The 21,339-nt window shown below is 45.5% G+C and overlaps 1 protein-coding gene across 1 annotated transcript; it reads left to right on the plus strand.

Annotated features, from left to right (window-relative positions):
• Nucleotides 1-13,744: 13,744 nt before the first annotated feature.
• On the plus strand, nt 13,745-20,673 carry LOC127341168 (ABC transporter C family member 3-like). The gene is given in 12 exon segments (XM_071827954.1): nt 13,745-14,680; nt 15,300-16,793; nt 16,861-16,947; nt 17,031-17,672; nt 17,755-17,919; nt 18,000-18,233; nt 18,611-18,671; nt 18,778-18,992; nt 19,207-19,512; nt 19,608-19,671; nt 19,853-20,092; nt 20,204-20,673. Coding segments are annotated over 12 exon segments (4,545 nt in total). The 5' UTR covers nt 13,745-13,747; the 3' UTR covers nt 20,308-20,673.
• The last annotated feature ends 666 nt before the right edge of the window (nt 20,674-21,339 follow it).

The raw sequence follows: 21,339 nt of genomic DNA on the forward strand, positions 1-21,339 counted from the left end.
CGTGGCCCCACTTCGTTGACTCTTCGGTCTTCTGGAAGCTTCGTGGCAAAATAGGACCCTGGGCGTTGATTTCGTCCAATTCCGAGAATATTTCCTTACTAGGATTTCTGAAACCAAAAACAGCAGAAAACAAAGAATCGGCACTTCGGCATCTTGTTAATAGGTTAGTTCCAGAAAATGCACGAATATGACATAAAGTGTGCATAAAACATGTAGATATCATCAATAATGTGGCATGGAACATAAGAAATTATCGATACGCTTCGGAGACGTATCAGCATCCCTGCTTAGTTCCTGCTCGTCCCGAGCAGGTAAACGATAAACAAAGATAATTTCTGGAGTGACATGCCATCATAACCTTGATCATACTATTTGTAAGCATATGTAGTGAATGCAGCGATCAAAACAATGTATATGACATGAGTAAACAAGTGAATCATATAGCAAAGACTTTTCATGAATAGTACTTCAAGACAAGCATCAATAAGTCTTGCATAAGAGTTAACTCATAAAGCAATAATTCAAAGTAAAGGCATTGAAGCAACGCAAAGGAAGATTAAGTTTCAGCGGTTGCTTTCAACTTGTAACATGTATATCTCATGGATATGGTCAACATAGAGTAATATAATAAGTGCAATATGCAAGTATGTAGGAATCAATGCACAGTTCACACAAGTGTTTGCTTCTTGAGGTGGAGAGAAATAGGTGAACTGACTCAACATAAAAGTAAAAGAATGGTCCTTCAAAGAGGAAAGCATCGATTGCTATATTTGTGCTAGAGCTTTGATTTTGAAAACAAGAAACAATTTTGTCAACGGTAGTAATAAATCATATGTATCATGTAAATTATATCTTACAAGTTGCAAGCCTCATGCATAGTATACTAATTGTGCCCGCACCTTGTCCTAATTAGCTTGGACTACCGGGATTATCGCAATGCACATGTTTTAACCAAGTGTCACAAAGGGGTACCTCTATGCCGCCTGTACAAAGGTCTAAGGAGAAAGCTCGCATTGGATTTCTCGCTATTGATTATTCTCAACTTAGACATCCATACCGGGACAACATAGACAACAGATAATGGACTCCTCTTTTATGCATAAGCATGTAGCAACAATTAATTTTCTCATTTGAGATTGAGGATATTTGTCCAAAACTGAAACTTCCACCATGGATCATGGCTTTAGTTAGCGGCCCAATGTTCTTCTCTAACAATATGCACGCTCTAACCATAAGGTGGTAGATCTCCCTTACTTCAGACAAGACGAACATGCATAGCAACTCACATGATATTCAACAAAGAGTAGTTGATGGCGTCCCCAGGAACATGGTTATCGCACAACGAGCAACTTAATAAGAGATAAAGTGCATAAGTACATATTCAATACCACAATAGTTTTTTTAAGCTATTTGTCCCATGAGCTATATATTGTAAAGGTGGAGAATGGAAATTTAAAGGTAGCACTCAAGCAATTTACTTTGGAATGGCGGGGAAATACCATGTAGTAGGTAGGTATGGTGGACACAAATGGCATAGTGGTTGGCTCAAGTATTTTGGATGCATGAGAAGTATTCCCTCTCGATACAAGGTTTAGGCTAGCAAGGCTATTTGAAACAAACACAAGGATGAAGCGGTGCAGCAAAACTCACATAAAAGACATATTGAAAATATTATAAGACTCTACACCGTCTTCCTTGTTGTTCAAACTCAATACTAGAAATTATCTAGACCTTAGAGAGACCAAATATGCAAACCAAATTTTAGCATGCTCTATGTATTTCTTCATTAATGGGTGCAAAGTATATGATGCAAGAGCTTAAACATGAGCACAACAATTGCCAAGTATCACATTATCCAAGACATTTTAGCAAATTACTACATGTATCATTTTCCAATTCCAACCATATAACAATTTAACGAAGAAGAAACTTCGCCATGAATATTATGAGTAGAGCCTAAGGACATACTTGTCCATATGCTACAGCGGAGCGTGTCTCTCTCCCATACAATGAATGCTAGGATCCATTTTATTCAAACAAAACAAAAAACAAAAACAAACCGACGCTCCAAGAAAAGCACATAAGATGTGATGGAATAAAAATATAGTTTCAGGGGAGGAACCTGATAATGTTGTCGATGAAGAAGGGGATGCCTTGGGCATCCCCAAGCTTAGACGCTTGAGTCTTCTTGATATATGCAGGGGTGAACCACCGGGGCATCCCCAAGCTTAGAGCTTTCACTCTCCTTGATCATGTTGTATCATCTCCCTCTCTTGATCCTTGAAAACTTCCTCCACACCAAACTTAGAACAACTCATTAGAGGGTTAGTGCACAATCAAAATATACATGTTCAGTGGTGACATAATCATTCTTAACACTTCTGGACATTGCACAAAGCTACTGAAAGTCAATGGAATCGAAAAATCCATCGAACATAACAAAACAGGCAATGCGAAATAAAAGGCAGAATCTGTCAAAACAGAACAGTTCATATTGACGAATTTTATTGAGGCACCAGACTTGCTCAAATGAAAATGCTCAAATGGAATGAAAATTGCGTACATATCTGAGGATCACTCACGTAAATTGGCATAATTTTCTGAGTTACCTACAGAGAATTTTGCCTGGATTCGTGACAGCAAAGAAATCTGTTTCTGCGCAGTAATCCAAATCTAGTATGAACTTTACTATCAACGACTTTACTTGGCACAACAAAACACAAAACTAAGATAAGGAGAGGTTGCTACAGTAGTAAACAACTTCCAAGACACAAAATAAAAATAGAGTACTGTAGTAAAAAACATGGGTTGTCTCCCATAAGCGCTTTTCTTTAACGCCTTTCAGCTAGGCGCAGAAAGTGTGTATCAAGTATTATCAAAAGATGGAGCATCGTTATCATAAGCTCCCCCATCCGTAGTGGTACTAAGGGCTTTGTCAATTTTAGGCCTATAATAATACTTCTTTGGTTTAGGCACTTTAGAGACATACATAAACTTTTGCTCCTTACCCACATAAGCTTTCTCCTTATATTTAAGAGAAGAAAAAGTTGAACTCAAGGTTCCCATAGCTTTTTCAAGTTCGCCAATCCTATTGGTTTGATTATCATGCACAACACAAGTTCCTAGGACACTAATTCTTTCATCAATTCCTCCTAAGGATTTATCGAGTTCATCAGTTTTATCAAGTAACATTTCCAATTTAGTTTCAATACTTGGAAAAAATTTCTCTATGGTTTCCAATTTTTTCATAACATCTTCAAGAGAGATTTCAGTTTTAACTTCATCAACAGGGGGTATTCCAAATAGACTCTCAATAATGCAGCTAGCTTCTAATGCAGGAGTACTTAGGAAGTTACCTCCCGCGAGACAATCAAGAACATACCTATTCCAGCTAGAGATACCAACATAAAAATTCCTGAGTAAAATAGTGGTGGAGTGTTTCTTAGTGCACCTATTATGAGCATTACTAATTCTATACCAAGCATCTCTTAAACATTCTCCCCCTTGTTGCTTAAACGAACGAACTTCAACTTCAGGATTACTCATTTTAGCAATAGTAAATAAAACAAACTAGATAAAGTAAATGCAAGTAACTAATTTTTTTGTGTTTTTGATATAGAGTGCAAGATAGAAAATAGAGTAAAACTAGCAACTAATTTTTTTTGTATTTTGATTTAGTGCAGCAAACAAAGTAGTAAATAAAACTAAGCAAGACAAAAACAAAGTAAAGAGATTGGGATGTGGAGACTCCCCTTGCAGCGTGTCTTGATCTCCCTGCAAGAACGGCGCCAGAAATTTAGCTTGACACGCGTACAGCACGCGACCGTTGGGAACCCCAAGTGGAAGGTGTGATGCGTACAGCAGTAAGTTTCCCTCAGTTAGAAACCAAGGTTTATCGAACCAGTAGGAGTCAAGAAGCACGTTGAAGGTTGATGGCGGCGAGATGTAGTGCGGCGCAACACCAGGGATTCCGACGCCAACGTGGAACCTGCACAACACAAACCAAGTACTTTGCCCCAACGAAACAGCGAGGTTGTCAATCTCACCAGCTTGCTGTAACAAAGGATTAGATGTATAGTGTGGATGATGATTGTTTGCGAGAAAACAAGAGAACAAAGATTGGCAAGAGATTGTATTTCAAGAAAGAGAATTGGACCGGGGTCCATACGGTTCACTAGAGGTGTCTCTCCCATAAGATAAACAGCATGTTGGGTGAACAAATTACAGTTGGGCAATTGAGAAATAAAGAGGGCATGACCATGCACATACATATTATGATGAGTATAGTGAGATTTAATTGGGCTTTACGACAAAGTACATAGACCGCTATCCAAAGATGCATCTATGCCTAAAAAGTCCACCTTCAAAGTTATCATCCGAACCCCCTCCAGTATTAAGTTGCTAACAACAGACAATTGCATTAAATATTGTGCGTAATGTAATCAGTAACTACATCCTCGAACATAGCACCAATGTTTTATCCCTAATGGCAACAGCACATCCATAATCTTAGAGGTTTCTGTCACTCCCCCAGATTCACGGAGACATGAACCCACTATCGAGCATAAATACTCCCTCTTGGAGTTAATAGCAAAAACTTGGCCAGAGCCTCTACTAATAACGGAGAGCATGCAACATCATAAACAACACATAGATATAAATTTGATAATCAACATAACAAGTATTCTCTATTCATCGGATCCCAACAAACACAACATATAGAATTACAGATAGATGATCTTGATCATGTTCGGTAGCTCACAAGACCCGACAATTAAGCACAATGAGGAGAAGACAACCATCTAGCTACTGCTATGGACCCATAGTCCAGGGGTAGACTACTCACACATCACTCCGGAGGCGACCATGGCGGCGTAGAGTCCTCCGGGAGATGATTCCCCTCTCCGGCAGGGTGCCGGAGGCGATCTCCTGAATCCCCCGAGATGGGATTGGCGGCGGCGGCATCTCTGGAAGGTTTTCCGTATCGTGGCTCTCTGCATCGGGGGTTTCGCGACGAAGGCTATTTGTAGGCGGAAGGGCAGGTCAAGGGGCGTCACGAGGGGCCCAGATGACAGGGCCGCGCGGCCAAGACCTAGGCCGCGCCGCCCTGTGGTCTGGCCGCCTCGTGGCCCCACTTCGTTGACTCTTCGGTCTTCTGGAAGCTTCGTGGCAAAATAGGACCCTGGGCGTTGATTTCGTCCAATTCCGAGAATATTTCCTTTCTAGGATTTCTGAAACCAAAAACAGCAGAAAACAACAACTGGCACTTCGGCATCTTGTTAATAGGTTAGTTCCAGAAAATGCACGAATATGACATAAAGTGTGCATAAAACATGTAGATATCATCAATAATGTGGCATGGAACATAAGAAATTATCGATACGTCGGAGACGTATCAGCCCCCAGATCGGGATATCGAGTTCATCATCGAGTTAATCCCCGGAACTGGACCTATACCCCAGAGAGCCTACAGCATGAACCCAACAGAGCTTGTGGAGCTGAAGAAACAGATAGATGATATGTTAGCCAAGGGTCTGATTAGGCCTAGTGCATCCCCCTGGAGATCCCCAGTTTTGTTTGTGGACAAGAAGGATGGTGCCAATCGTTTATGTACGGACTATCGTAAGCTTAACGATGTCACCATCAAAAACAAATACCCCCTACCTAAGATAGAAGACTTGTTTGATCAGCTAACCGGAGCCAAAGTTTTCTCCAAGATAGACCTTAGAACAGGATATCATCAGCTGAAGATCCGAGCCACCGACATTCCAAAGACTGCCTTCACCACCAGATATGGGTTGTATGAGTACAACGTCATGTCGTTTGGACTAACCAATGCCCCCGCTTATTTCATGAATCTCATGAATAAGATCTTAATGAACTTTTTGGACAAGTTTGTCGTTGTCTTCATCGATGACATTCTGGTATACTCCAAGTCCGAAGAGGAACATGAACAACATTTGGAGACTGTCCTAGAAACCCTTAGACACCACCTGTTGTATGACAAGTTCAGCAAGTGTGAGTTTTGGTTGGAGGAAGTAGGATTCCTGGGACATATCTTGTCTGCAGGAGGAATTGCCGTAGATCCCGCCAAGATCAAAACTGTTATGGAATGGCAAGCCCCAACCACCCAAACCGAGGTCCGCGCTTTTCTTGGATTAGCCGAATATTACCGCAGATTTGTAGAAGGCTTTTCGAGCATCGCTCGACCAATGACCCAACTGTTGAAAAAGGACAAGAAGTTTGAGTGGACCGACAAATGTGAAGAGAGCTTTCAACAGCTCAAGAGTAGACTGACCACAGCCCCAATCCTGATCATGCCAGACATCACCAAGCCCTTTGACGTATACTGTGACGCCTCCAAGACTGGTCTTGGATGTGTGCTTATGCAAGAAGGCAAAGTTGTATCCTACCTTTCAAGACAACTGAAGCAACATGAACAGAACTACCCCACCCATGACCTCGAGCTTGCAGCCGTGGTCCTAGACTTGAAAGTTTGGCGTCATTACCTCATGGGTAATCGATGTGAGATCTACTCCGACCACAAGAGCCTGAAATATATCTTCACCCAGAAGGAGCTGAACATGAGACAACACCGATGGATCGAATTGATCAAGGATTACGACATGGAGATTCACTACCACCCCGGCAAGGCCAATGTGGTAGCGGATGCTTTGAGTCGACTGCCGTGTCAGTTGAACTCCATGATCGCAACCGAGCAGCCCAGCTTGTATCAAGAGTTTGAACAGTTCAGACTTGAACTTGTTAGTGAAGGATTCCTAGCCAGCATAGAACTGCAACCCACCTTGGTTAGCCAGATCAAGGAAGCCCAGAAGGACAACGCTAGCATTGATGGAATCAAGAAACAGATAGCCGCAGGAAAAGCCCCCGGATTCACTGTTGATGAAGCCGGAGTTCTTTGGTACAAAGAACGCCTCTGCGTACCATCGGACTCAGACTTGAAGCAAGTCATCCTGCAAGAAGCCCATGACACCCTTTAATCAATCCACCCCAGAGGTACCAAGATGTATCAAGACCCGAAGGAGCAATTCTGGTGGCATGGAATGAAGAGAGAAATCGGCAGCTACATCGCCAAGTGTGACATCTGTCAGAGAGTCAAGACAGAACATCAACGACCCGCAGGACTGTTGCAACCCCTACAGATTCCAGAATGGAAGTGGGACTCCGTAGGAATGGACTTTATCACCGGTCTGCCCAAATCCAGCAAAGGCAATGATTCAATATGGGTAGTTGTCGATAGACTGACCAAGGTAGCCCATTTCATCGCCGTCAAGACCACATACCAAGGCCCAAAGTTAGCTGAACTGTACATCTCCAGAATAGTCGCTCTGCACGGAACCCCGAAGTCGATAGTGCCAGATAGAGGATCACAGTTCACCTCAAGATTTTGGCAGAAGGTGCATGAAGGACTAGGAACCCGTCTGAATTTCAGCACCGCCTATCACCCTCAGACCGACGGACAGACTGAGAGAGTCAACCAGATACTAGAGGACATGCTGAGAGCATGTGTACTGGAATATGGATCCAAGTGGGAAGACTGCTTACCTTACGCAGAATTCTCTTACAACAACAGCTATCAAGCTAGCCTACAGATGGCCCCCTTTGAAGCTTTGTACGGAAGGAAGTGCCGTACCCCCCTGAACTGGTCGGAAGTCGGAGAAAGCCAAGTTTATGGCCCAGATGTTCTTCGTGAAGCCGAAGAGAAAGTACACAAGATTCGCGAGTACCTCAAGACGGCGCAATCAAGACAGAAGAGCTACGCCAACAAGAGACGTCGGGAGATGACCTTCGAGATTGGAGACTTCGTCTATCTCAAGGTATCCCCTTGAAAGGAATGCAGAGGTTTCAGCTGAAAGGAAAGCTCGCACCCCGATATGTCGGACCCTTCAAAGTTCTGAGTCACCGAGGTGAAGTATCTTATCAACTGGAGTTGCCCGAAGAAATGTCGGCTGTGCACGACGTGTTTCACATCTCACTCCTCCGGAAGTGCCTTGAAGTCCCTGAGAAGACCGAAGTGTTCAAGAACATCGATCACCGATCGGTGGATATCAACAAGGACCTGACATACCGCGAAGTGCCGATTCGCATCCTGGAGGAAGCTTACCGAACCACCCGCACCCGAAGCATCAAGTTTCTAAAGATACAGTGGAGCAATCATACTGAAGATGAAGCCACCTGGGAACGCGAAGACTTCATGAAGAAGGAGTACCCAGATCTCTTTAGTACCTAACTTTCTTTTAGATCTCGGGACGAGATCTTTTGTAAGGGGGAAGGGTTTGTAACATCCCAAATTTCAATAAAAAGAAAGTTAGAAGAATTCCAGAGAGCAAAATTTCAAACCAACAAAAACTTTTAAATTGCATATAGTGCCATGCATAGGACTTGCGCATTTGATTGATATGCCATGATGAGTGTTATTATGTGTATGTGCTATACTCTAAAACCCTAATGTGATCATGTGAAGATCACCAATCAAATAAATCAAAAAGAGAAAGAAATCAAATAAAAGAAAAATCCTAAAACCCTCACATATGGCTTATGCCATTTTTATAAATTTTGACCCTAGACCATTTTGGTCTTCACCATTAGTTGAATAATGTTATTAAACACTTATTACAACTTTTGGAATCAAAGAAACACAAATCAAATGAATTTCAAACTTAAATTTGGATCACATATGATAATGGTCAAATCTGCCATTTTTAGTCTGATCCCTACTTTGAGCCCTTGCAATTCAAATTTTTCAAACTAAACTTGGTCAACTCTTTGCACCTCATCCAAGAGCACATCAAGGTGAACACTTTTTGTAAAGACCACCATGCCAAATTCTTTTTAGATCAAATACTATGCTCATCCAAAGTTGGAACTTTTTATTAAGTGGAACAATCTCACACTTAGCCATTTTTGCATTTCTTTGAATTTAACAAATCCACCACCACCTCTCATCTTCTCTGGTCATTTACAACTAAACCAAACACACACTTTTCAAATTGTGCAAACATTTGAACTCACTCAAAATTGGACAAAATTTACAAAATTCAAATATGGAACTATTACACACTATTTCAAATAGTGATCTACACCACCCTAACCTGCCCCAAACTACCCTACTTGGTTCCCTTGTCCCCTCTCTCACTCAATGCTGCATAGAAACCCTAGGAGGGAAAGCATAGCTTGCATGGCATGGCCATGCCGGCCCATGCCACACCATGCCGCACCCCCTCTCTTCTCCTTCCTCCTGCCCTGGCCACCGTGCCCAAACGACGCCACCTCACTCCCTAGCAACGCCTACACCAGCCATGGTCGAGGAAGCAGTGACCACTCGCTGGAGATCGCGTGCCAAGATCGCGCCAGGATGCCGCTCGCGTCGCGAGTGTGCATGCCGTGGGCATCACTGGCCACGCGCCACCCCACCATCTCACTCTCGCTCTGGCCCCGCTAGCAACGCGTTGAGCATCGCCGTGACACCTCAGACGCCGCCCGACCATGCTGTCGCTACCTCTAGCTTCGCCTGGACGAGGAGAACGTCGCTGCACCCTCGCCTAGCCCAACCGCTCGCCGGAATCGCCGCGAGCTTGTCGACCTTGCCACTGCCCCGCAGCACCCTCGCTCGCCTATAAAAGGAGACCACCCCTCGTCGATCTGAGCACACCATCACCTTCCCCTCTTCTCACTCGACCGCCAGAGCCACTCCACCGTCGACATTAGCCACTGACGCCGCCCAATCGAAGCCTCACTGCCGCCAGACGCCGCGGAAGCTCACCCTCGATTGAAGCCGTTCCAGGAGCCGCCGCCGGTACCAGGAGCTTCGCCGTCGACTACACCTTCCTCGAGCATACTGCCAGCCACCGCGGGAGCCCTGGTTAGCCCTCCGACCCCCTAGGCTCATTTAACTCATTTTCTCAAATGATGATAATGAATGGTTGACTTAGGCCAACATAAATTCATGCATGATTGTTTGAGAAATTAAATCTTAAGAAGATTTCAATGAGAGGAAATTATTTCTCAAGAACCCTATGGAAACTATCATTTACATATTAAATAAAAGGAAATTATTTCTCCTCAAGCAACACCACCAATGCACCCTAATTAGATTAATTGTGTGCTTAGAATAGTTTGTGTGAATATATGTGATGTATGGAATAGCCATTGAATTAGTTGAGTAATTATACTCGTATTCAAATTTAGACGCTAGCACCGGAGAATACCCGGAGGAAGAAGGTTGCTACCAAGAAGAGGAGGAGGAGAACTTTGAGAACTACCAAGGCAAGCTAATATTCTTGCAAAGTGCAAAGCCCTTTGGGGCAAGGCACCATTAGTCTTACCTTTTCTTACCATAAGCCTATCCCAAGTTTCTACCTTACAAGTTGTTACTTGTTTTCTCAAGAAGTTACTTTTATAGTTAACTTCGGTCTAAGTTAAAGATGGTTACTAGAGTAGTAAAGTTAGTATCAAACTAGCAAAGCAAGATAGTACCCCTCATGATTAGAGCTAGTGCTAATTATTTAAAACTTGACTACTCTAGATGGGAACAATGTGACTTGAACTGAATTTTGAAACTTGGAATGATGAAGCATTCCATTGAATGATTTTTGAAGGTGAATATGACTAAGAGAAGATGGTGATTTTTGATAAAACTGATATTGGTTTGAATGCGATACCTTTCCAATATTGAGTACCCCCACAATACCTGATTATGGGTAGGGCTTAACTTGAAATTTATGCATCTTAGTATGGGTTCCCTCTGAACACACATCATAGGGGTTATGCCGAGGCTGCCTCCGTTGTTGAGAAAGGATGTGAATTGAGGTGAATTGTATGGCCAAGCCCTGTGCGCTCCTGTGTTGACAGCTTGGTCTTCACTGGGAGGCCAAGCTCATGGGGAGAGGTGCTCATACTAGGATTTGTAAGTGAAAGGTTATGGTTGATGATCCGCGTACTGTGTTACGATGATTCGGGGTAATCCCGACGGATGAAATCAAATGTTGTGGCACAAGTGTGCAACCTCTGCAGAGTGTCAATCTATTCGAATAGCCGTGTCCACGGATACGGACGGTTGGAAAGGCCATATAGTTTCCGATGTCCAATTCTTGAAAATGATGGTGAAATGAATTGTGAAGTGGTGAATTGAATTGAAATCACCACTTGACTGGTGGGAATGACACTAATGTTCCCACTTGAGTTAGTTAGCACATGAATAAGCTTTTCTCACATACTTGCAAACAAAAATTGGCTTTTATGCAAATACACTAGAGCTTAGCAAACCTTACTAGAAATGTCTAGCACTTACACTAGTATTAGTTTGCGAGTACTTGAAGTACTCACGGCTTTGTCCCTGGCTATTCAAATGGCCAGAGTATGAAGATGAACAAGGAGATGACCAGCAGGACGCCTACGACAACTAGGAGTCTTCCGACGTCAAGCGTTGGCCTGTGGACTAGAGAGTCCTTGTATTTTACGCTTCCGCTATGAACTTGTGTTTGTTCGTTGATCCATAGATCACCTATTCGTGTAATATGGATGATGTGATTCCAATTGTAAGACAATATGGTTTGTAATGAATGATGACTGTGATACTTAACTATTATGCCTCGCAACAACAATATTCCTGGGATTGCGATGTATGACATAATAGGCATCCGGACTTAAAAATCCGGGTGTTGACACCATCAACCTTCAACGTGCTTCTTGGCTCCTACTGGTTCGATAAACCTTGGTTTCTTACTGAGGGAAAACTTGCCGCTGTACGCATCACACCTTCCTCTTGGGGTTCTCACGGACGCGTGCTGTACGCGTATCAGACGACAAGGAAGCGGTGAAGGCAGCGCGGCTGGCGGAGTACGAGCGGCAGTAGCGACGACCCCGAGGACTGCCTAGGGCTGCGACCAGCGTACTTAGCGTCGCTGAACGACAAGGACGCCTGAAGGGGCGACCTCGACACGGTGATCGCCATGTCCATCCGCGATACCGGCAAGCCGCTCGTCGACCCACCGATATTATTAAGATGTGTAAATGTTGACATGTCGTGAAAAAGAATAGAAACCGTGGCAAGAGACAGACCTTCAACTAGTGTTCTATAAGATCTCAGTATAAAATCGTCTTGGTCCTCTATTGAAACCCTAACCTAACCTTGCAGCCTCCTAGCTGCCAGCAGCTCCCAGCCACCTCCCCTCTTCCTCCTGGCCATCAGCGCCCTCCCGGCTGCAGAATCCGTCACCTCGCCGCCCCCTCACCCTCCTCCAGCGACGAACATCCTCCACCACGCCAAAGCCCAAGCTTGGGGATCTCTGACGCCTCGCCGCCTCCCGTCGCATGGTATATCTGGCGCGGTCCGCCTCGTGCCGGCCTAGAGATCTCTGATGGCTCGCCGCAGCTTTCTCCGACGCTAGAGACACGGCCGCCGCCAGCCAGCACGGCCGGACTGCCGCGGATGGACGCCATCGAGGATTCATTTTTAATTTTTCTATTTCTTCCCCTTTTTCTTTTGTTAGATCTTGTTGAAGCTCCTGGATTGGATTTGCAGATTTTTGTTATGGATCTTCTGTAGATTTTTTTCATGGATCTTCTGTAGATCGTATCTTGTAGATTTTTGTAATAGATGCTTTCTTAACTGTGGTAGATCTATGAAGAACTTTACATAGATCTGATAAATGATACTTATAACGGCAACAATAGATACACACAATTTTTTTGTGAAGAACCTTTTGACTGTTAGATCTTCATCTTCAATCTCTGAAGAACATGAGAAAAACAATAATAGATCCATATAAAAAGTTGCGAAAAACTTTATCGAAACAATGAATCCACACGCCAGATGTGAAGAACTTTATAACTAGAAAGGACTCTCTGCTAGGAATTTGAACACTGCCTAAGGATGTTTTCACAAAAATTGAGTCGCCAATCTTAATACACTCGGCCCTATGTCAACAAGCCAACTTGTGTTTTTGACGTTGATCTCGACAAATTGCTAATGGGAGCACTCAAAATGGGAACAGAGACATTTTTTCCCCAGTTCAAAGGAGAGTATCATTAGGCTGATCATAGTGCATAGTATCATATAGTAGTATCATGCATGTGATACTTATCTATGATACTACTACGTATCTCTATAGAGCAGTAATATAATCTTCTAAATTAATTGTTTTGTAAAATATCAATACAAATCTGTGTACAAGATCTATTTAGCATTAACTTTTTCGTAACGGATGTTATGATAAAGTATCCACCTATGTTATTCTAATTCTATCTATCCTCCTTAATTAGATGCTACATTAGCATTTTTGTAGATCTAAGATGCATAATATTATCTAAGATACTAGCACTATGAGTCCAGCCTAACAGCATGACCGAGATTTTGCTCTGATCAAAGCTGCATGCGAATCTGTATTATACTCAACAATGCCGACACATTATTCTCTGATCAATGCTGCATTTGTTTCTTACGATGCACAATAGCTGCTCGTGATGAGCCTTTTAAACTGAAGACGGCAGACATCCTGGACCAGTGCCAAAACCTTAATTCGATCAGCCGGGCCGCGGATTGGATCTCCCGTCGTCACGACCACGGTGATACGGTGACGGGGGTGGCGCTACGTACCTTGCACCCTCCCTATCGCCGTCACGACCGGTGGCGGCCATAGCGGTGACGCACGTACGTGCCGTCTCGCCGCCTATATATATTAACCGCACTCTCCGCAGCCCGCTCCACTCCACTCAGCCGCGCCCCATGCGCACCTCGTCCGCCTCCACTTCGTCGCCTTTAGCGGCAGCCATGGCGGCGGGCGTCGACCAGCAACCCCTGCCATTCTTCCTGCGTCCGGTCCTACTCCACGCCGTGGGCGCCGGGGCCCACCTCCTGCTCGCGCTCGCCGTCGCGGGCCGGCTCCTCTTCGCCGCCGCCGCCGGCCACCGCGGGAAGGAGTCTACGGCGTCAGGGAGAGGCGGCCCCGGTGCCGGGTTGCGGTGGTGCCGCCTCGTGCTGCGCGCCACGTGGGCTCTGGCGGCGTCCGAGGTCTTTTTCTCCGCGTACTCACTCGTCTCCTGGTACCTGGACGGTGGGACCGGGTGGGGGGCGCCCGACGCAGTGGCTGACTACGCGACGCGCGCGGTCGCGTGGCTTCTGCTGGCGGCGTACCTGCAGCTCGAGTACGGCCCCCGCCTGGAGGAGTGGTTCCCGGCGACGCTCAGGCTCTGGTGGGCGCTCTTCTTGCTGCTCTCCGTCCTCGCAGTCACCGTCGACGTCGCTACGACCCTCCAGTACAAACTCCCCGTGCCCGCCCTCTCGTGGGCGCGCGACGCCGTCTCGGTCCTCGTGGGCGTGGTGCTGCTCGTCGCCGGATTCTCGGCCAAGAGCGAGGCGGTGGGCGGCTCTGCTTCGGAATCCGAGGAGCCTCTCCTCAATGGCGCAAGCAACACTGCCGCCGAGAACGGCACCGTCGACGCTTCCATTTTCACCGGCGCTGGCTTCTTCAGCTTCCTCACCTTCTCCTGGATGGCCCCCCTGCTCGCCGTCGGCCACAGGAAGACGCTCGACCTCGACGACGTCCCGGACCTTGACATCGGCGACAGCGTGGCCGGCCTGCTCCCTTTGTTCAATGCCAACCTCGAGGCGCTCACCGGCGTCGGCTCCGGGGCATAGTAGCCAGGTTCGGGGTCGAAGGTCCGTTCCGTGACCCGGGGTCGACCGACCCGGATCGAGGGTCGGGGACGAAGATGGATCGACGTGGGTCGCTGGCGGGTCGCGATCCAAATCGAAGTTTTGATGACTCCAAATCAGAGTCCAAGATGGGAAGAAGATTAGAGTTCATGGAGGCTTAGCATCTCCGTCCCAAACGGATGGCTACACCGGCCGGCCGGAAGATCTCTCACCGATTGCGGCGATAGAGTGCTGGTTGGTTATTGGTTGGTCTAGAACTCGATCTGTGGGCAACGGAGTACCAGGACGCCAGAGTTTGGATGTGAATTGATGATCAATTAATGGGGAAAATATTAGTGCGTAGGTGAGATTATCGGATGTCCCCGAAGGGACGCGTAGGTGAGATTAATTTCTAGTGGGATTAAGGGAGTTGACCTATACCTTGGTACAACAATCCCTCTTATGATACCAGGGCCATCGATCCAAAATTGTGTGGGTCACGATCCTCGTACCAAAATGGCGACCCGGAGAGGTATACCCCTCTACGAACCTCGTTCCTGGAGATAGGGAACCGCGACCCGCGACCCCGTTCCTCGACCCGGGCGACCCAGATTACTGGCAACTATGCTCCGGGGGCCAGAAGGTCACAGCGTTCAAGCTCGCCAAGGCCCTTGTGCGCACCGTGCGGTGGCACATCGCGTTGACAGCCCTGTACGCTCTGATCTACACCATTTCCATCTACGTCGGCCCATACCTCATCAACTCCCTGGTACAGTACCTCAACGGCGACGAGAGGTACGCCAGCAAGGGGAAGCTCATCGTCGTTATCTTCATCGTAGCCAAGGTGTTCGAGTGCTTGTCGCAACGCCACTGGTTCTTCCGGGTGGAGCAGACCGAGATACGCGCGCGGTCCGCGCTCGTCTCCGTCGTCTACAAAAAAGGGATCTCCCTGTCGAGCACCTCGCGACAGAGCCGCACAAGCGGTGAGATGATCAACCTCATCAGCGTGGATGCCGACCGTGTCGGCTATTTCTCATCGTACATGCACGACCTCTGGTTGGTGCTGATCCAAGTAGCCATGGCATTGTTCATCCTCTACTCCACCCTCGGGGTTGCCTCCTTTGCTGCGCTCGGTGCCACCGTTCTCGTCATGCTCGCCAATGTGCCTCCGATGCAAATGCAGGAGAAGTTCCAGCGGAAGCTGATGGAGTGCAAGGATGTCAGGATGAAGGCCACTTCTGAGATTCTGCGCAACATGAGGATTCTTAAACTGCAGGGGTGGGAGATGAAGTTCTTGTCCAAGATCATTGACCTCAGGAACAAAGAGGAAAGCTGCCTCAAGAAGTATCTCTACACGTGCACCGTGGCCACCTTTGTGTTCTGGGGTGGCCCGACCTTCGTCGCCGTCGTAACATTTGGAACTTGCATGCTCCTAGGGATACCACTCGAGTCAGGGAAGGTGCTGTCTGCGTTGGCCACGTTCCGGGTGCTTCAAAAACCAATATACAACCTTCCTGACGCAATCTCTGTCTTGATTCAGACTAAGGTGTCTCTGGACAGGATAGCGTCTTTCCTTTGTCTCGAAGAGTTGCCTATGGATGCTGTGCTAAGGTTGCCCAGTGGTAAATCCGATGTTGCAATTGAGGTAAGCAATGGGTTCTTCTCCTGGGATGCCTCATCTGAAGTGCCAACTCTGAATGACCTGAACTTTCAAGCTCGGCAAGGCACGCGTGTCGCGGTCTGTGGAACAGTCGGCTCTGGAAAATCATGCTTGCTCTCTTGCATTCTTGGTGAGATGCCAAAGCTATCAGGAGAGGTCAAGACTTGCGGGGCAATGGCATATGTCAGCCAGTCGGCATGGATACAGAGCGGAAAAATTCAGGACAACATACTTTTCGGCAAGGAGATGGACAGTGAGAAGTATGACAGGGTCCTTGAGTCGTGTTCTCTGAAGAAAGACTTGGAGATTTTACCATTCGGTGATGAGACAGTCATCGGAGAGCGGGGCATCAATCTTAGTGGTGGGCAGAAGCAAAGGATTCAGATAGCCCGAGCTCTGTACCAGGATGCCGACATCTATTTATTTGACGATCCATTCAGTGCAGTCGATGCTCATACAGGATCCCACCTCTTCAAGGTATGATATGATCTCTTCTGTTCAGTATAAGTTTCAGAACATTTCTTGAAGTTTCTACCATTTGCAGGAATGCTTGCTTGGGGCTTTGGGTTCAAAAACAGTGGTTTATGTTACTCACCAGATTGAATTCCTACCAGCAGCTGATCTTATTTTGGTCAGAATTTCATCGGCAAAAGTTCCATGTAAATTTACCCTCAAAAATTGTGTGGTTCTCCTGATGAAAGAATTCTATTGTAGGTAATGAAAGGTGGAAGAATAGCACAAGCAGGCAAGTACAACGAAATACTTGGCTCAGGGGAAGAGCTAATGGAAATGGTTGGTGCTCATCAAGGTGCTCTCGCAGCATTGGATGTGATTGATATTGCTAACGGAGGCAGTGAGGCTTTCTCTTCCAGTGACGCTGCAAGCTTTTCCAAGTCATTGTCCACAGCTGAGGGGAAAGATAAACAAAATGGAAAAGAAGATGTTGAAAAGGTTCAGAGTGGGCAGCTGGTGCAGGAAGAAGAAAGGGAAAAAGGCAGGGTTGGGTTCTGGGTCTACTGGAAGTACCTTACATTGGCTTATGGGGGAGCTCTTATACCATTCGTGTTGATAGCTCAGACACTTTTTCAAGTACTTCAGATTGCTAGCAATTACTGGATGGCTTGGGCTTGTCCTGTGTCGGAAGACGTTGAGCCTCCAGTGAGCATGTCGACACTGATCTACGTCTTCGTTGCATTGGCTGGTGCAAGCTCGCTGTGCACCCTTGTAAGAGCACTATTTCTTGTGACAGCTTCATACAAGACAGCAACCATGCTGTTCGCCAAGATGCACGTGTCCATATTCAGAGCTCCTATGTCTTTCTTCGACTCCACTCCGAGTGGGCGTATCTTGAATAGAGTAAGTCAGCACTTCCTCAAATTTCCTGGAAAGTTTAATTTATTTGCTTCGACAATGCTGACACAAGTGTTAAATTGTTTAGGCTTCAAATGATCAGAGTGAAGTGGACACAAGCATTGCTAACAAGATGGGTTCCGTCGCATTTGCCATCATACAACTAGTTGGGATTATTGCCGTGATGTCTCAGGTTGCATGGCAGGTGTTTGTTGTTTTCGTTCCTGTAATCATTGCCTGCTTCTGGTATCAGGTAATTTTATTTAACCCATTTATTCTCCATACTGTTTAAACTGCAAAATCAGCACCTAAATTATATTCATCTTTTTGTAGCGCTACTACATCGATACAGCCAGAGAGCTGCAAAGGTTAGTAGGGGTTTGCAAATCTCCTATAATACAGCATTTTGCAGAATCAGTTACTGGATCAGCAACCATCAGAAGTTTTGGAAAGGAAAATCAGTTTGTATCAACTAATAGCCATCTAATGGATGCCTTCTCTCGACCAAAATTCTATAATGCTGCAGCAATGGAGTGGCTTTGCTTCCGCTTGGATGTGCTATCTTCACTTAGAGCATCTCCACTCGTCTCCCCAAAGAGCCCCCCATGGCCACTTTTTTCATCCGGACGGCGAAAAACGGCCCAGTCAGGCCCCCGGTTCCTCGTTTTGGTCCGGATTTGAGCCTATTTTCGTCCGGACTCCCCATGCCATCCTCGGTTTCCCGGGGGTCTCCCGGGGACTCCGGATGAAGCTAAACCAACCGCCCACGCCCACGTGTCTCCTCTTTCGTCCGGATTCCCCGAGCCATCCTCTTTTTCCCCGAGAAACGCCGCTTGGGGAGCACACGACTGGGAAACTACTCCTCCCCACGCCAAATCTTCCTCCAATCCGGACGAAAATTTCGCCGGATTTGGGCGTGGGGAGCGCCAACGAGTGGGGATGCTCTTACATTTGCGTTCTCTTTGATATTTCTGATCGGTCTACCGACTGGTCTCATTGACCCAGGTATGCTGTTACTAGTTCGGAACAACATTTATACCCAATAGATGGTACTAGTAAAGAAGAGGTGAGTTGCTATGGGCCTGTAACTAAATTTACATCCTGATTTCAGGAATTGCTGGTCTTGCTGTCACATATGGGCTTAATTTGAACATGCTGCAAACATGGGTAGTCTGGTGCATGTGCAATTTAGAGAACAAAATAATATCAGTAGAAAGAATTCTTCAATATATCAGCACTCCGGAAGAGCCCCCTCTTTCAATGTCAGAAGATAAGTTTCCTCATAACTGGCCGTCGGAGGGTGAAATTCAGCTGCATAACATCCATGTAAATGTCCTCATTGTTTTTCATCCTGTTTACTTAAGCTCCTTTTCCTGTGTTACCATGTTGTTCTGCAGAAATTTCATATCACTGCCATTCTTAGTGAGCTATTGATAATAAATCTTTTCTGATGGGCAAGAGAATATTAGTTTCAGTAGTTTGTTAATCGCGAATAATTATTCTAGATAGCACAGATCTGTAACTTCTAAATTTGATGCAGTTGAAATATGCTCCACAACTGCCATTTGTTCTGAAGGGCCTTACAGTCACTTTTCCTGGAGCCATGAAGACTGGTATTGTTGGAAGAACAGGCAGCGGTAAATCAACTCTTATACAGGCCCTTTTCCGCATTGTGGATCCTACTATCGGTCATATACTAGTAGATGGTGTCGACATTTCCACCATTGGACTGCATGATCTGAGATCTAGGTTGAGCATCATTCCACAAGACCCAACGATGTTCGAAGGAACAATAAGGAGCAACCTTGACCCTCTTGGAGAGTACAATGACAATCAAATTTGGGAGGTAATTTAGATTTCCAGGTACTTCATTTCTTGTCAGTCCTCTGATTCTCTTCTTAACAATTAAACTTGTAGTCCGATTCTTTTGCTCCATTTCAGGCCTTGGATAACTGTCAGCTGGGAGACGAGGTCAGGAAAAAGGAGCTGAAACTTGACTCGCCAGGTATAATATAGTGTTCTGCGTATTTTGATTCCTGGAATGAAAATCTGATACTCCATCAGCCCCAATAACATCTTATATTATGGGACGGAGGGAGTACTAAGCATACACCATTCACATTTTTCCCAGTACTAAATTTTGTTTCCAAATTCCAACCAAAGATTTATGTGAATTATCCTTGCAGTGATAGAGAATGGAGAGAACTGGAGCGTGGGTCAGCGCCAGCTTGTCTGCCTTGGCAGAGTGATTCTGAAAAGGACCAAGATACTGGTTCTGGACGAAGCCACCGCCTCAGTGGATACCGCGACGGACAACTTGATCCAGAAAACACTACGGGAGAATTTTTCAGAAGCAACGGTCATCACGATTGCCCATCGAATCACCTCGGTCCTTGGCAGCGACATGGTCTTGCTTCTTGACAATGGTCAGCCATTAGCCCTTAAAAATAAAGCACCATCGTGCCCCATTGATTCGTCAAAATCCAATCTGTTTGGCACATCTGTTGGTTGACTAAAAGCAATTCCAATCTTTGCAGGTGTGGCATTGGAGCTCGACACACCGGCCAAGTTGCTGGAGGACAAGTCGTCTCTCTTCTCAAAGCTCGTAGAAGAGTACACGATGAGGGCGACGCATACATAGCGAAATAAGCGAAAGGCCCAGCTATTGTCACATGCCATCGAGGCTTGATTAGTGAGTCTGACAGTTAACGATGCCGAAAAATTACTGGTAGTTGAAATGTGAAGTACTGGCAGATTAACCATGGTGTTAGTGCTGCAAATTCTAGCGGCAACTTTGCATGGTCTGAAGCAAAAAAAAAAAGGCGAAGAGGTGCTTAAAAGGTAGCTGAAGAGGTGCTTAATAGGTCGGTTAAAGTAGTATTAATGTCTGAACAAAGTAGTTTTGCTGAGGATAGATAGAAGCCTAAAAATTTCTGGAACTAGGTAATTTGCTGTGACTTTGTGATACCTGAATAAATAGATGAAGTGGTTCAGATTCTGCAGTTTACCACTCTGCTAAGAAGACATATTCACAGATATGTCAGGGTCCCATCCTGAGTGTTCTTATTAATGCTGTGGGTCTGCTTTCGGTGCAAGAGTGCCAAGCATGAGGATAACTATATTCACATTCCAAAATTAACAGGACATTTCCACTATTTCTTTCTAGTATACATCAAAGCTTTACATCACCTCATGTCCAATTCATGTATGACGAACTTCTACCTTGCCAGTAAACAGCAAATGTTCATTTGTTCATTCAAACAGAAAAATATAGGCTACCAAACAACAAACATAATGAAAATGAAACTTGCTAAGATATTGTAAGAGCTAAAGTCTCACACAGTATATGAATTCAGCAAACAAAAATAGATGGATTAACATGAGTAGTACCTTCTTTCATGACTTAGAAATGAATCTGTAGTCAATTAGTAAGTTCCTATTTAAGGGCTCAGTCAAGAGGCATGAAGTGGGAGAGAGGGGATGTGATGATTGAGGTTTTGAATAAGACGACCTTTGCATTTTTTATTTGGATCTTTTTCGTATTTCACAATAGTGAAAAAGTAAAATAAGAGGTGTTAAGCTTTTTATCATTCTGGCGTCGAGCTATTTTGCCGCAGGACCTCCCCTCCAGTATCGTTACCGCGGTAGAGTTTAACCGCCAAATTTGGGATGG

This window comes from Lolium perenne, chromosome 3, assembly GCF_019359855.2.
Source record: "Lolium perenne isolate Kyuss_39 chromosome 3, Kyuss_2.0, whole genome shotgun sequence".
Taxonomy (NCBI): domain Eukaryota; kingdom Viridiplantae; phylum Streptophyta; class Magnoliopsida; order Poales; family Poaceae; genus Lolium; species Lolium perenne.